The sequence below is a fragment of the Trichomycterus rosablanca genome, chromosome 8 (genome assembly GCF_030014385.1).
Source record: "Trichomycterus rosablanca isolate fTriRos1 chromosome 8, fTriRos1.hap1, whole genome shotgun sequence".
Taxonomy (NCBI): Eukaryota; Metazoa; Chordata; class Actinopteri; order Siluriformes; family Trichomycteridae; genus Trichomycterus; species Trichomycterus rosablanca.
In genome coordinates, this window is record NC_085995.1 from 670,354 (window position 1) to 685,347 (window position 14,994).

The 14,994-nt window shown below is 39.5% G+C and overlaps 2 protein-coding genes across 2 annotated transcripts; both read left to right on the forward strand.

Moving 5' to 3' along the window:
• Positions 1-1,706: 1,706 nt before the first annotated feature.
• On the forward strand, positions 1,707-7,728 carry LOC134319234 (C-signal-like). Its single transcript, XM_063000293.1, has 6 exons — positions 1,707-1,924; positions 2,334-2,385; positions 3,311-3,498; positions 3,599-3,769; positions 3,858-3,968; positions 7,222-7,728. Exons 1-6 carry the CDS (start codon positions 1,778-1,780, stop codon positions 7,333-7,335), a joined length of 783 nt encoding a protein of 260 aa, XP_062856363.1. The 5' UTR covers positions 1,707-1,777; the 3' UTR covers positions 7,336-7,728.
• Positions 7,729-9,495: 1,767 nt separating this feature from the next.
• On the forward strand, positions 9,496-14,116 carry LOC134319232 (C-signal-like). The gene is made up of 6 exons (XM_063000291.1): positions 9,496-9,798; positions 11,629-11,680; positions 12,231-12,418; positions 12,509-12,679; positions 12,768-12,878; positions 13,137-14,116. Exons 1-6 carry the CDS (start codon positions 9,652-9,654, stop codon positions 13,248-13,250), a joined length of 783 nt encoding a protein of 260 aa, XP_062856361.1. The 5' UTR covers positions 9,496-9,651; the 3' UTR covers positions 13,251-14,116.
• The last annotated feature ends 878 nt before the right edge of the window (positions 14,117-14,994 follow it).

Below are 14,994 nucleotides of genomic sequence, written 5' to 3' on the forward strand. Positions count from 1 at the left end.
GTACGGATGGGTGAGGATTTTAAACACCAACGCATTCACACAGGAGAGAAAACGTATCAGTGCTCCCAGCATAATGAAAGGTTCTGTGATCGTCATTTGAAAACGCATCAGCGCATTCACACGCTCCCAGTGTGGGAAAGGTTTCACTCAACAGAATTCTTTACAACTACACCAGCGCATTCACTCAGGAGAGAAACTGCATGAGTGTTTGCAGTGTGGAAAGAGTTTTAATCAGCTGATCAATCTCCAACGACACCAGCGCGTTTACATTGAAAAGAAGCTGTGTCATTATTTACAGTGTGGGATAAGTTTTTTTCAACAGATTAATCTCCAGTGGCACCAGCGCATTCACACAAAAGAAAAGACCTATTACTGTTACCTATTACTATTATTAGCAATTAACTACTGAAGTGGACGTGCTACAATAATTTTGATTTGTTTTTAAATTATAATCCCCCCCCCCCATGGAACTGTTAACCTCCACCTGTTACAAGATAAACATTCTGTCTGAAGAAAACCAGAGACGAGGATGTTCTGATGGAAAGATGTGTCTCTCTAAACAAAGATCAGAATCGTCCCGACTGGAATCTCCTGATAAAAATGTTTATCATGTTACAAGTTTATTATTATTATTATTAGTAGTAGTAGTAGTAGTAGTAGTAGTATCATTATTATTGGTGCTGGTTATTTTAATGATTTATGCCTGGCAAATTAGAAAATATTATTCAAATCTGATCATCTTTCTGTAAACTGTCTTATTATTTTATTATTCTGTTACATTAAAACTGGAAACTGTGCTTATAGTTCATAAAAATAAGAATTTACTGCTGTGCGGAACACTGTTAACACTACAGAGATTCGGTTACAGTTCATTAAGAAGGAATTACTGATTTTACATTTCTAAACATAAAAATAAGTGAGTTCAGTGAAAACAAAGTTTACTGTAAAATACAGAAGTTTAACATTTTATGGTAAAAACAACACATCGTGTAAAGGTTCAGTACTTCAGACTTGTCTCTCGCCCCCTGTAGAGTTGCCAGGTCTGTATTTTATCTCCTAATGTTGATAAAATGACATTTAATCTTAATTATGATTTAAGTTTACCTCACATATCTAACACTTTTCTATAGTAAACACATTGGTGTGAGTGACATCCATATAAAACCATTAAATTACAGTCGTTTAGGTTTAAACCTAGAGATCAAATCCCTTCAGTAACTTCACCCAGGTGGGACACTGGTGCAACCTGCTGTTCCTGATCTATAGAATAAAAACCCTCCTAATATCCCCCAACAGCTTACATGCTGGATTTTTATTAAAAGGGAATATAATAATGTTATCACATTCTATTATTTGTACTGTCATCGTGTTTGCTCCAATTAGTATCAAAAATGTAATCTTGACCTATATTTTTATTTTATATATATTTTGCTTTGCGCAACAGTAATAATATCCAGACTCATTCTGCTCAAATCCATCATTTTAGATATGACGGAAATGGATTCAATAACCAGTCTAGTCACGTTACTGGTCCTGATACGCCTTAACTGTTGATTTTAGGATTTGTGTTAACATTAAAGACCAATCTGGCAACCCCGAACCCTGTCGTTTCACCGCGACAGTGTAAAAACTGAGTTAAAAAGTTACTAGCAGGAGTTTCTGTTCTGTAGCTTCATTATTAACTGTTTGGTCCTGAGCAGAGTTTCAGAGTTCAGATCTCAGTGTGCAGTGTAACAGAGCGGATCTTTAGTTCTGGGTTTGAATATTATCATTAATAATGAGTGTTAATTTCAGTCAGTGTAATTCAGTGTTAATCACTGGAGGGAACAGAGGACTGGGACTCCAAATCATCAAACATCTAGTGAGCATCACTGACAGACCCAAAAAAATCATCTCAACCGCCCGAAACCCTGCAGCAGCTCAGGTAACCTCACACAGGACAACACTACACTATACTATACTATACTATACTATACTATACTATACTATACTATACTATACTTCACTTATATACCCTATACTACACTTAATTACACTACACAGGAATACACTACACTAAAATACACTATATGTATATACACTACACTATACTTATAAACACTACACTTAAATACACTACACAGGACTGCACTACACTTCACTATACTTATATACACTAAAATACACTACACCTAATTACACTATACTGCATTACACTTAAATAGATTACACTACACATGAATACACTTTTCACTGTGAATAATAACACTATGCTACACTACACTGAACTACACAACACTACTATAGATTATACTGAACCACGCTACATTAATCTAACAATCTGTTGTTTGTAGGAGCTGCAGAAACTCGCTCAGTCTCATTCTGAGGTTTATATTTTACCTTTAGGTGAGTTTTTAATATTTCGTTCTGACTTTTAACATTCAGTTAGTCCAGTAAGTTCCAATAAAATCATTTAAAGTTTTTACAAGTTTAGTTTAATAGTTTATAGTTCCAGCTTTGTTAATCTCATCTAAATTTACCAGAATAAAATTCAATGTTTGTTTGATTTTTAATAGGTGGAGCAGGTTTATTTGAGTCGAAATCAAATTTTGCTTAAAGGATGTGACCAGTAGTTTCATGATTTTTATTTGTCACATGTGCATTTATAGTTAATACAAACAGTGTAATGAGGAATGCTGGATTAGGTGCAGAGAGTGCTTTTGAAGTACCGTTTACATCTTATTTTCATGATACTTAATGATGCAAAGAACCTTCTCTAGCAAACAAACAGTGCTGAAACCAGAACCAGAAACCACAAGGCTGTGCCTTCTCCCTGATTAGTAGTAGTTTGTTTGTTTGTTTATTAGGATTTTATGTTTTAACATCAACACTTTGGTTGCATTCATGACAGAAACGGTAGTTACTCATTACACAAGATTCATCAGTTCACAAGTTTATATCGAACACAGTCATGGACAATTTAGTGTTTCGTCTTTGGACTGGGAGGAAACCGGAACACCCGGAGTAAACCCACGCAGACACGGGGAGAACATGCAAACTCCACACAGAAAGGACCCGGACCGCCTCACCTGGGGATGAATCTATCATTAGCAGTAGTAGCAGCATGAACAGTGCTTAAGTATCTAGATGAAATACGACCTCTTGGCTCCTTGTTACAAAGGTGGAACAGTGGTATTTGGGTGGGTGCACACACAGTAACTTTATTACACAAAGAAAACTGGGCGAGAGACTGGTAAGGCCACAACACTCAGACCCGGTCTGGTTGTTTGTTTGGACTGTTGGAATCTCTGATCACTGCTTGTTTTTACAGATGTCGTTAACGAGGCGAGTATCGAAGCTGCTGTAAAGGAAGTGGCGTCCATCGTGGGTCCGGCGGGGCTGACCTGTCTGATCAACAATGCAGGAATGGCCATTCATGATGACATAAACACTATGACGCGTGACACTATGCTAACCACGTTCCAGTGTAACGCGGCCGCTCCGCTCTTCATCACTAAGGTAGAGTTGGTACTTCATTAATGACGGGAGAATATGAACAAACCCCGGGAGTGATGGATGGTGTTTGATGGTGTTTGATGGTGTTTGATGTGTGTTTCAGGCGTTCTTGCCGCTGTTGCGAGCGGCTGCAGCATCAGTCGGTGTTGGCAGCAAGATGGGGGTGCACCGATCCGCCGTCATCAACATGTCCTCCATTTTTGGCTCCATCCAGGAGAACAGCGGTGGAGGAGAGTTTGCCCAGTTTAGAGTCTGCTCATACCGAGTGTCCAAGGTAAAAACAAAAAGAACCTAAATCATGATCTGAAATGCTCAGAATTCACACTCAGGTTCCAGAACGTTCTTCTTCCTTCTGGTTCCAGACGGCCCTGAACATGGCGACGAGGTGTTTAGCGATCGAGCTGCAGTCGGACGGGATCCTGTGTGTGGCCGTTCATCCCGGCTGGGTGAGCACCGATATGGGAGGAGAGCAGGTGTGTAAGCACAAACGTACACTACACGGCTCAAAAGTATGTGGACATCTGACCATTAGCTTGGATTTTGGGGTGTGTCTGTGGGAATTTGTCCCCATTCAGTTCAACACAGGCTCTCAGTTAACATTCTGATTAATCCTAAGGGTGTTTGGGCTGAGTTTAGGAACAAACATGTCAAACTAAACCATGTCTTTATGGAGTGTTTTTTTTAATTTTTTTATTATTATTTTTTTTTTACCCCTTTTTCTCCCCTTTTAGCGCATCCAATTGTTCAATTAGCATCGTGCTTCCTCTCTGTCTATGCCGAACCCTGCCCTGACGGAGGTGATTGAAGCTAACCCGTATCCCCTCCGAAACACGAGCAGCAGCCAGATGCATCTTTGCCACCCACACATTGACGAGTTTGGCGCCACCTAGCGTTGCATGCGGAGAGACACACCCTAAGGGCACCCTCTCCCATCTCTGTGTAAGCGCCTCCAATCAGCCGGCAGAGAACGCGATCGCATTCTGACAGAGAGAGACCCACATCCGGTTCTTTGTCCCACCCCCCACATGAGCAACCGGCCAATCGTTGCTCATATAGCCACTCAGCTTCGAACCGGTAAAGCAAGGCTGGATTCGATACCACGCTCTCAGAATCCAGCCCTGGGTCTTTATGGAGTTTGTGCACAGGGGTACAGTCATGCTGGAACAGGAATGGGCCTTCCCTAAACTGTTTTCACATAGGTGGAAGCATAATTTGCAGGCTTTTTGTCAGTTGATTAAAAAACATTTGAATGCCATTTTTCTTTCATAACAGACCTTGTGGCGCCACCTGAGAGCCCAGAAAAAAATGATAGGTTCACTATTTGGCCAAAAGTATGTGGACACCCATTCTAATTATTAAGTACAGGTGTTTCAGTCGATGCCCACTGCGACCCTGACCAGGATAAAGCATTGGTAAAACATGAGCATGAATAATTGAATGAATGGAGGTTTCAGCCACACTCGTTGCTATCAGTTCTGTAGAAAGAATGATGTGTTTTCAACTTAATGGCAACAGTTTGGGGAAGGCCCCTTCATGTTCCAGTCTGACTGCTCTATTGTGCACAAAATATGGTTTGCAGGAGCTTCATAAATCATGTAGCATTAATGCAGCAGCATTGATTTTGTCCCTGATCTGAAGAACCAGTGAGTTCTAACGTTTTTTTTACACTGCACAACAATTTTTTTTTAAAGTCTTGCTTCCTGAAAAGTTTTAGGTGATTGTGACAGGTACCTATAGGGTATGCACAAATATAGTTTTTGTTTTACTGCATCACGTAGGAACTCTAAGAAATAGACATTTATATGTTTACCTATTTAATCACGTTTATGTTCCGCATGAGCCATTAAGTTCAACAGAATTAAAAATGTTTTGCTCCTGATTTTCTTTTGTATTCAACTTCTGGTGCATCACGTTGCAGTGTCCAACAGTAGTCAGCAAGCATTGACGGATTCCAGTTGCCCTGGTATCGTTTCTCCATTGTAGCAATGTCCTGGTGAAACCGCTCACCGAGATTCACGGGGAAGAAGTCCAAGTGTGAGTGAAGGAAATGAATCTTGAGTGACATGTTGCACTTCATTTTCTGGTATGCGCGGAGAAGTTTGTCTACGACTTCAACGTAGTTTGGCGCTCTGTAATTGCCCAGAAAATTGTCAACAACGTCTTTGAAGGCTTTCCAGGCAATTTTTTCCTTGCCAACTAACAGCTCTTCAAACCGCTTGTCACTCATAACATGTCTGATCTGGGGACCAACAAAAATGCCTTCTTTGATCTTCGCGTCACTTATTCTTGGAAACATCTGTCTTAAATAGCGAAAACCTTCGCCTTCCTTGTTCAGTGCTTTCACAAAATTCTTCATGAGTCCAAGTTTTATGTGTAGAGGAGGCAAAAATATCTTTGCCGGCTCGACAAGCGGTTCGTGTGCAACATTTTTCTGTCCTGGAACTAACTTTTTGCGGAGTGGCCAGCTCTGTCGACAATAATGTGACTCTTTGGCACGGCTGTCCCATTCACAGATGAAACAACAGTACTTGGTATAGCCGAGCTGCAGTCCCAGTAACAGAGCAACGACTTTCAGATCTCCACAGATATTCCAGTTGTACCTGCTATACTGGATGTGGTTGAGCAACAGTTCCATATTCTCATACGTTTCCTTCATGTGTGCTACGTAGCCAACAGGTACTGACGGATAAACGTTGCCATTGTGTAGCAGAACAGCTTTCAGGCTTAGCATTGACGAATCAATGAAGAGACGCCACTCTTCCGGATTGTGATCACAACCCAAGGCCGAGAACAATCCTTCAATGTTACAACAGAAACAGAGACTGTCGACTTGTGCAAAAAATGTGGTGATATCATGATGTCGGCTTCTAAACATAGAAATTTTCGTACCTGGTGACAGCAGACACCATCCCTGCAGCCTGGAACCCAGCAACTCGGCTTTTGCTTTTGACAGACCCAAATCTCTGACCAAATCGTTCAATTCTGACTGTGTTATCAGATGTGGATCACCTGATGAGCAAGGTTCAAAATTTGGGTCAGTGTCACTGTCAGTACCCTGCACTGGAGTCTCTTCATCTGGTTCGTCTAAGGTCCAATCCTCGGGTGGTTTCGGAATTGGGAGACTGTCGTCATGTGGCACAGGTCTCATTGCTGAAGGCAGATTAGGATATTCAATTGACTTCTTGTTTTTGGCAGAGAAACCAGATACATTAGTCAAACAAAAATAACAGTCCGTCACATGGTCTTTTTGTTCTCGCCAGATCATCGGAACAGCAAACGGCATACTCTTACGAGTGCCTCTGAGCCAGGCTCTTAGATTGACAGCGCATGTTGTGCAGCAAATGTGAGGCGCCCATTCCTTGTCTTGGTCACCAATTTTGCAGCCGAAATACAGATGATAAGCTTTCTTCACAAGAGCAGTTATAGAACGTCTCTGAGACGCAAGTGTATATTCGCCACAGATATAGCAGAATGTGTCGCGGCTGTTACGACATTGACGAGACATATCGCCAGACAGCAAAACGGCCAAATCTAAAATTATGATAAAACTGAAGATTTCTCTTAAACGGTACGTGATACGTAAATTTTGATGTGATATTCGTGATCAGCACCCAAAAATCTATAAGAAACACCTAACAGTGTTCAAGAAGCAAAAAATTTGTTGTGCGGTGATAATCTGCACTTTGAATCACGGCCTTTTATTTCTGTCTCTTTAACCCTCGACAGGCACCCTTGACTCCGGAGGAGAGCATCTCGTCCCTGCTGGCCGTCATCTCTAAAATGAGTGAGAAGGATCACGGGGAATTTTTGGATTATGAAGGGAATCGGGTCGCCTGGTGAATTTTACAGTCAGCGGGCGGATGAATGAATTGGTTTTCTGAAACACTGGGTTAGGTTATGATTATTCATTCATCCTGGAGATTTGGAGATATTTGTGTGGTGGGTTCAATAACTTAGATATTAAATAATATTACAGAGACACAGAAAATCCTGGTTTGTGATTGGCTGGCAGGGTTGACGGGTGCAATCGTTTTTTATATAACAGGGCAGCAATAAAATAGATCCAATCAAAAGTCTAATCATGGTTTTAAATCAGTCTGATGAAAATATAAATGTTAGTCATTACCACTGATGGTCTGTAACTCTAATCTGACCACATTTTTCAGTAACGAGTAATCTAACGCGATACTATTTCCAATCCAGTAATCAGATTAAAGTTACTTATCCAAGTTACTGTGCGTTACTATTTTTGTCATTTTCCTTAGTGAAAATATATTTTTGCTTTCTTCTTGGCAGGGGCGGAGCCAGGGGATGGCCAGTGGTTGCCATGGCCACCATAAAGTAATCTTCGGCCATCCCTCTGGCCCCCCACCACCGCTTTGCCGGCAATTTTTTTGCGGAAGCATTTCTGCAGGCAGGAGCAGCGCACCTCAGATGAGTAGTTCTTCACCAAAACAGTGCAGTAATACACTCAACATAAATGTCAACCACCAACACCATTACAGAAGTACAGTAGTACTATTTAGTAGTATTCGTGGCGCGCTACGAGTAAAAGCGCCAGCTGGCTCTGCGCATTCCAGTGTTGCCAGATTGGGCGGTTATTCGCCAAATTGGGCAGATTTTGTTGGAAAACAATTTAATAGCAGGTAAATAACACTTCTATTTAAAAGAAAATCTTCCGTTTTAAGAAGCTCCAGCATTGTAGAAGGTTATTAAAAGTAAAGTCAATTTTCAATGCTGATTTAGCGTAATAGTGTTGGTCAGTCTGTATCATATTCTTGAAAGAAAATTTAAATTTGTTTTCCATGCATTCACACTAACATGTTCTGGGATTCAGTTGAGTCTCATCAGTACACACAAGTTGGCAGCCAAATGATAAAGTATTGCAAAGGAAAATCTTTGAAATATTCCGCATTATATAACTAATAAAGTAACTTGTAATCTAACTTAGTTACTTTTAAAATCAAGTAATCCATAAAGTAACTAAGTTACTTTTTAAAGGAGTAATCAGTAATCAGTAATCAGATTACTTTTTCAAGGTAACTAAGCCATCACTGGTCATTACGCTGTGGTGGCACAAATGGCACAGAAGCCGTCCAGCGGCACCAGCGCATTCACACAGCAGAAAAGACTCTGGAAAGAGTTTTACTTTCTTAAGTACATTCAAAAGACAACTGTGTTAAGGAGCAGCCATTAACTCATGATGTGGACGTGCTACGAGAACTTTGATTTGTTTTTAAACTATAATCCCCCCCATGGAACTGTCAGTCTCTGCCTGTTCCGAGATCAACATTCTGACTGAAGAAAACCAGAGACGTGGAAACACCACACGTCCAGACTGGAATCTCTTGATAAAAATGTTTATCATGTTACAAGTGTATTATTATTATTATTATTATTATTATTATTATTATTAGTGCTGGTTATTTTAATGATTTATGCCTGACAAATGAGAAAATGCCCCAGTTATTATTTTTCAAATCTGATCATCTTTCTGTAAACTGTCTTATTATTTTATTCTAAAACTAGAAACTGTGTTTATGTGTTCGTGTAATAGAAATAAAAGCAGCAGCGTTTTAATAAAGATATGAAATAAGAATTTACTGCTGTGCGGAACACTGTTAACACTAGAGTTTTGGTTAATGTTCATTAAGAAGGAATTACTGATTTTGCATTAATAGACATTAAAATTAATGAGTTAAATGAAACTAAAGTTTACTGTAAAATACAGAAGTTTAACATTTCTATGGTATAAACAACGTACTGCACTTCAGACCCAAAATTACGTGACTTTCCTCTCAGGAGTTGCCAGGTCTGTATTTACCCCCAATATGTATAAAAAAAAAAAAAACAATCTTAATTTGTTAATACGTTTCTACTTTTAATTATGATTTAAGTTTACCTCACATATCTAACACTGTTCCATAGTAAACACGTTGGTGTGGGCGACATCCATATAAAACCGTTAAATTAGTTAGACAAATCTGGCAACCCTGAACGTTGCCTCCTCACCGTGACAGTGTAGAAAAGTTTCAGATAAGGAGTTCAGATCAGAGTTTATTCATTATTAACTGTGTAGAGTTTCAGAGTTCAGATCTCAGTGTGCAGTGTAACAGAGCGGATCTTTAGTTCTGGGTTTGAATATTATCATTAATAATGAGTGTTAATTTCAGTCAGTGTAATTCAGTGTTAATCACTGGAGGGAACAGAGGACTGGGACTCCAAATCATCAAACATCTAGTGAGCATCACTGACAGACCCAAAAAAATCATCTCAACCGCCCGAAACCCTGCAGCAGCTCAGGTAACCTCACACAGGACAACACTACACTACACTATACTATACTATACTACACTATACTATACTTATATACACTATACTACACTACATTACACTTATATACACTACTCAAACTCAAAAAAAGCTTTATTGGCATGACAAATAAGGACATTCGTATTGCCAAAGCAAGTTACAGGGAAATATAAAAATAACAATAAGAAAGAACAAAAATATAGAGAACAGTTACATGTGCAAAAATATAAAATAGAATAAAATATTAATGAAAACAGTGCAAAATAATAACAATAAAAATTATAATATTTACAGTAACGAGGTAATAATAACGATCAGTTTGTGTGTGTGTATGTGTGTGTGTGTGTGTATGAGACATGGTCACCCACTGTCCCTCACCTGGTGGCAGGTGTGTGTGATGTGTCTGGAAGTTTTATATGAAATATTTTATTCAGAAACCTCTTTTTAACATATTAATTCATGTGAATGGTTTCTGTACCTTTTAAAGAGCAGGATTCTGTAGGAAACATTCCTCAGGGAGGCCCCAACATTCTACATCTGGAAATTGTTATCTTGGCCCCTTGATAGGAGGTTGTTGCTAAGTAACAACAGGAAGCGGGCCCCTCTGTCATAGGAGCCCGTGGTCCCGGGTGAGATCAGATTTCTGTTGGGGTCTCATTGGGCAGTTGGAAATCTAGAGCCAATGCCTTCTATGAGGTTTGGGTCTTTTTCTTTGTGTTTGAATACTATTGAAAACAGATGTTCTACTGTATGGAAATCTTGGGTATTTCGGTTTGATACTGTTTTGGTTTGAAATAAATAATTTGCTTGTAAAACCAGAATAGTGTCAGCGGAGTCATTTCTTCATTTCTCGTCTACACCTCATCGCAGACAGGAGACACTTCATGTGTATAGAGTGCTGCTAGTGTGCAGCTCTCTCTGTGCTCCCCCAGTAGGTGGGGCAGTTTGTCGGGGTCTGGGAGGGAGGTGAAGTTGGGGATGATGTTATTAAATTTAGGGAAGAATTGGGAGCGGACGTGGTGGTACTTGGTACACCGGGTGAGGAAGTGCAGCTCCGTCTCTACTGTACTGAGAGTGCAGTGCTGACACAACCTCTCCTCCCGGGGCAGCCAGGACCGGGTGTGTCGCCCCGTCTCCACGGCCAGGTCGTGTGTGCTCAGTCTGTACCTCGTCAGGGTGTTTCTTAATTTAGGGTCGGATACTGTGCTCAGATAATCTGCTGCACTGTAGTGTCTGTTTAGGGTCAAATAACATCAAATAACAAATAACATCAAATAACATCAAATAATAACAAATAACATCAAATAACATCAAATAACAACAAATAACAACAAATAACACTGCATTTTACTTTATTTTACACTTTACATTGTACAGTTTTAGTTTCAGTTTCCCAATAATTCAGATATTCAGTTCTGAGTCTTTGTGTAATTTGTGTTTATTCTACACTACACTTATACACACTATACTACACTACACCTAAACACACTACACTTATATACACTACACTTACATATACTACACTTAATTACACTACACAGAAATGCACTACACCTAAACACACTACACTTAAATACACTACACTTATATACACTACACTACACTTATATACACTATACTACACTACACTAGACTTAAATACACTACACTTATATACACTACATTGCTCTTATATACACTACACTATACTACACTAAACATAAATACACTACACTTTTCACTGTGAATAATAACACTATGCTACACTACACTGAACTACACAACACTACTATAGATTATACTGAATCACGCTACATTAATCTAACAATCTGTTGTTTGTAGGAGCTGCAGAAACTCGCTCAGTCTCATTCTGAGGTTTATATTTTACCTTTAGGTGAGTTTTTAATATTTTGTTCTGACTTTTAACATTCAGTTAGTCCAGTAAGTACCAATAAAATAATTTAAAGATTTTGCAAGTTTAGTTTAGTAGTGAATAATTCCAACTTTGTTAATCTCATCTAAAAAAAACGGAATAAAATCCATGTTTATTTGATTTGTAATAGGTGGAGCAGGTTTATTTGAGTTATAATCACATTTTGCTTAAAGGATGTGACCAGTCATTTCAAGTTTTAGGATTTTTATTTGTCACATGTGCATTTATTGTCGGTACAAACGGGTGTTATGAGGAGCCCTGGATTAGGCGCAGAAAGTGCTTTTGAAGTGCCGTTTACATCTTATTTTCATGATACTTCATGATGCAAAGAACCTTCTCTAGCAAACAAACACTGCTGAAACCAGAACTCTGACTTGTACTAGTGCTTTACATTAACCTCAACATTAACCTTGTCACAAGGTGGAACAGTGGTATTTGGGTGGATGACCCAGACCCGGTCTGGTTGTTTGTTTGGACTGTTGGAATCTCTGATCACTGCTTGTTTTTACAGACGTCGTTAACGAGGCGAGTATCGAAGCTGCTGTAAAGGAAGTGGCGTCCATCGTGGGTCCGGCGGGGCTGACCTGTCTGATCAACAACGCAGGAATGGCCATTCATGATGACATAAACACTATGACGCGTGACAACATGCTAACCACGTTCCAGTGTAACGCGGCCGCTCCGCTCTTCATCACTAAGGTAGAGTTGGTACTTCATTAATGACGGGAGAATATGAACAAACCCCGGGAGTGATGGATGGTGTTTGATGGTGTTTGATGTGTGTTTCAGGCGTTCTTGCCGCTGTTGCGAGCGGCTGCAGCATCAGTCGGTGGTGGCAGCAAGATGGGGGTGCACCGATCCGCCGTCATCAACATGTCCTCCACCCTCGGCTCCATCCAGGAGAACAGCGGTGGAGGAGAGTTTGCCCAGTTTAGAGTCTGCTCATACCGAGTGTCCAAGGTAAAAACAAAAAGAACCTAAATCATGATCTGAAATGCTCAGAATTCACACTCAGGTTCCAGAACGTTCTTTTTCCTTCTGGTTCCAGACGGCCCTGAACTCTGGGACGAGGTGTTTAGCGATCGAGCTGCAGTCGGACGGGATCCTGTGTGTGGCCGTTCATCCCGGCTGGGTGAGCACCGATATGGGAGGAGAGCAGGTGTGTAGGCACAAACGTACACCATCGATCTGCCAGCAGGGGGCGTAATTGCAGCAGTTATGAGGAATCCCTGTTCAGGCATCGTCCCGCCCCTTACAGACACAGACAATCATGAATTCTAATGAAATAATTTGATAAGTACACACGGCTCCTTCAGATAATTGACTTATTCAAGACTTTTTGATGATGAACATCCCCTGATTTTGTCATTGATCTGAAGAACCAGCCTTTTATTTCTGTCTCTTTAACCCTCGACAGGCACACTTGAGTCCGGAGGAGAGCATCTCGTCCCTGCTGGCTGTCATCTCCAAAATGAGTGAGAAGGATCACGGGGAATTTTTGGATTATAAAGGGGATCGGGTCGCCTGGTGAATTTTAAGGACAGTGGGTGGATGAAGGAATCGGCCACACAGGTTATGATTATTCAGTTATCCTGGAAATAATTCAAAATATCTGTGTGTTGGGTTTAATAGCTTAGATAGTCTAATCATTGTTTACCTTCGGGATCAATAAAGTATATATATATCTATCTATCTAAAATCATTTATGCATGTTAATTATTACGCCGTGATACTTTTGCTTTTAATACCACTAAAGAAAAGCAAGATTTGGCACAGAAGCCGTATCGTTGTTTACAGTGTGTGACGAGGTTTACTCAGCAAATTAATCTCCAGCAGCACCAGCGCATTCACACAGCAGAAAAGACTTATTACTGTTTACAGTGTGGAAATAGTTTTACATTTTAAGTACATTCAAAAGACAACTGCAGCAAGGAGCAGCCATTAACTCATGATGTGGACGTGCTACGAGAACTTTGATTTGTTTTTAAACTATAATCCCCCCTCCATGGAACTGTTAATCTCTGCCTGTTCCAAGATCAACATTCTGACTGAATAAACCAGAGACGTGGAAACAGGAATGAAGTAACTGGAGACGATCTTCAGATGGAAAGATGTGTCTCTCTAAACAAAGATCAGAATCGTCCTGACTGGAATCTCCTCTGAGAAAGAAAGAAAAAGTAGAAGAAGAATGTTATTAAATGTAATATTATTAGTGCTGGTTATTTTAATGGTTTATATGTACCAAATGAGAAAATTCCCCAGTTATTATTTTTCAAATCTGATCATCTTTCTGTAAACTGTCTTATTATTTTATTCTGTAACAATAAAAAAACTGTTTATGTGTTCGTGTAACAGAAATAAAAGCAGCAGCGTTTTAATAAAGATATGAAATAAGAATTTACTGCTGTACGGAACACTGTTAACATTACAGAGATTCCTGTTACAGTTCATTAAAATTGATTTTGCATTTATGAACATACATTAAATGAGTTCAATAAACACAAAAGTTACTGTAAATACAGAAGTTTAACATTTAATGGTTAAAACTGCATATCAGGTAAATCAGTCTTACATAACACTCCATTCCTCAGACCTAAACCACGTGACTTTTCTCTCACGCCACTGTAGAGTTGCCAGGTCTGTATTTTATCCCCTTCATCAAGATGTTATTTAGTGCCAAAACTTCACAAATAAACAGAATGTATTCTGCAGTACTATACACTTAATACTATTTGCAAAAAAACACAACACGGTACGCAACTGATGCAAGTTAGAAAGTTCTGCATTCATTCGGAGGTTGTACAGTTGTAATTTTGTATTTGTAAGCTGTTTTTAAATAGTATGATATTTACAGAATAAGTTTTGGCACTACATCAGTTTCATACCAATTCACCTTTGTTTTTTTGAAAGAACCTCCCCACAGTTAGTGATTGAAGGTTAGGACAGGACCGGCCCATGTGGCTGTGCACAATGAAGATGTTTAGATTGTTTAATGTGATTAAGGTTTAGCTCAAATATCTAATAATGTTCTATAGTAAACATGAAGGTGTATAGATTGTACATGCACGACAGGTGGGACACTGGTGCAACCTGCTGTTCCTGATCTACAGAATAAAACCTCTTTATATCCCCCAACAGGTTACATGCATGATTTTTATTAAAAGGGAATATAATAATGTTATCACATTCTATTATTTGTACTGTCATCATGTTTGCTTCAACTGGTTTCAAAAATGTAATCTTGAGTTATATTTTTATTGAATATTTGCTTTGCG

Coding starts and splice junctions, on each gene's coding strand:
- LOC134319234 (XM_063000293.1), top strand. CDS start 1,778: ATGAGTGTTAATTTCAGTCAGTGTAATTCAGTGTTAATCACTGGAGGG. Junction 2,386..3,310: donor GGTTTATATTTTACCTTTAG/GTGAGTTTTTAA, acceptor TTGTTTTTACAG/ATGTCGTTAACGAGGCGAGT. Junction 3,969..7,221: donor CCGATATGGGAGGAGAGCAG/GTGTGTAAGCAC, acceptor AACCCTCGACAG/GCACCCTTGACTCCGGAGGA.
- LOC134319232 (XM_063000291.1), top strand. CDS start 9,652: ATGAGTGTTAATTTCAGTCAGTGTAATTCAGTGTTAATCACTGGAGGG. Junction 12,419..12,508: donor CTCCGCTCTTCATCACTAAG/GTAGAGTTGGTA, acceptor TGTGTGTTTCAG/GCGTTCTTGCCGCTGTTGCG. Junction 12,680..12,767: donor GCTCATACCGAGTGTCCAAG/GTAAAAACAAAA, acceptor TTCTGGTTCCAG/ACGGCCCTGAACTCTGGGAC.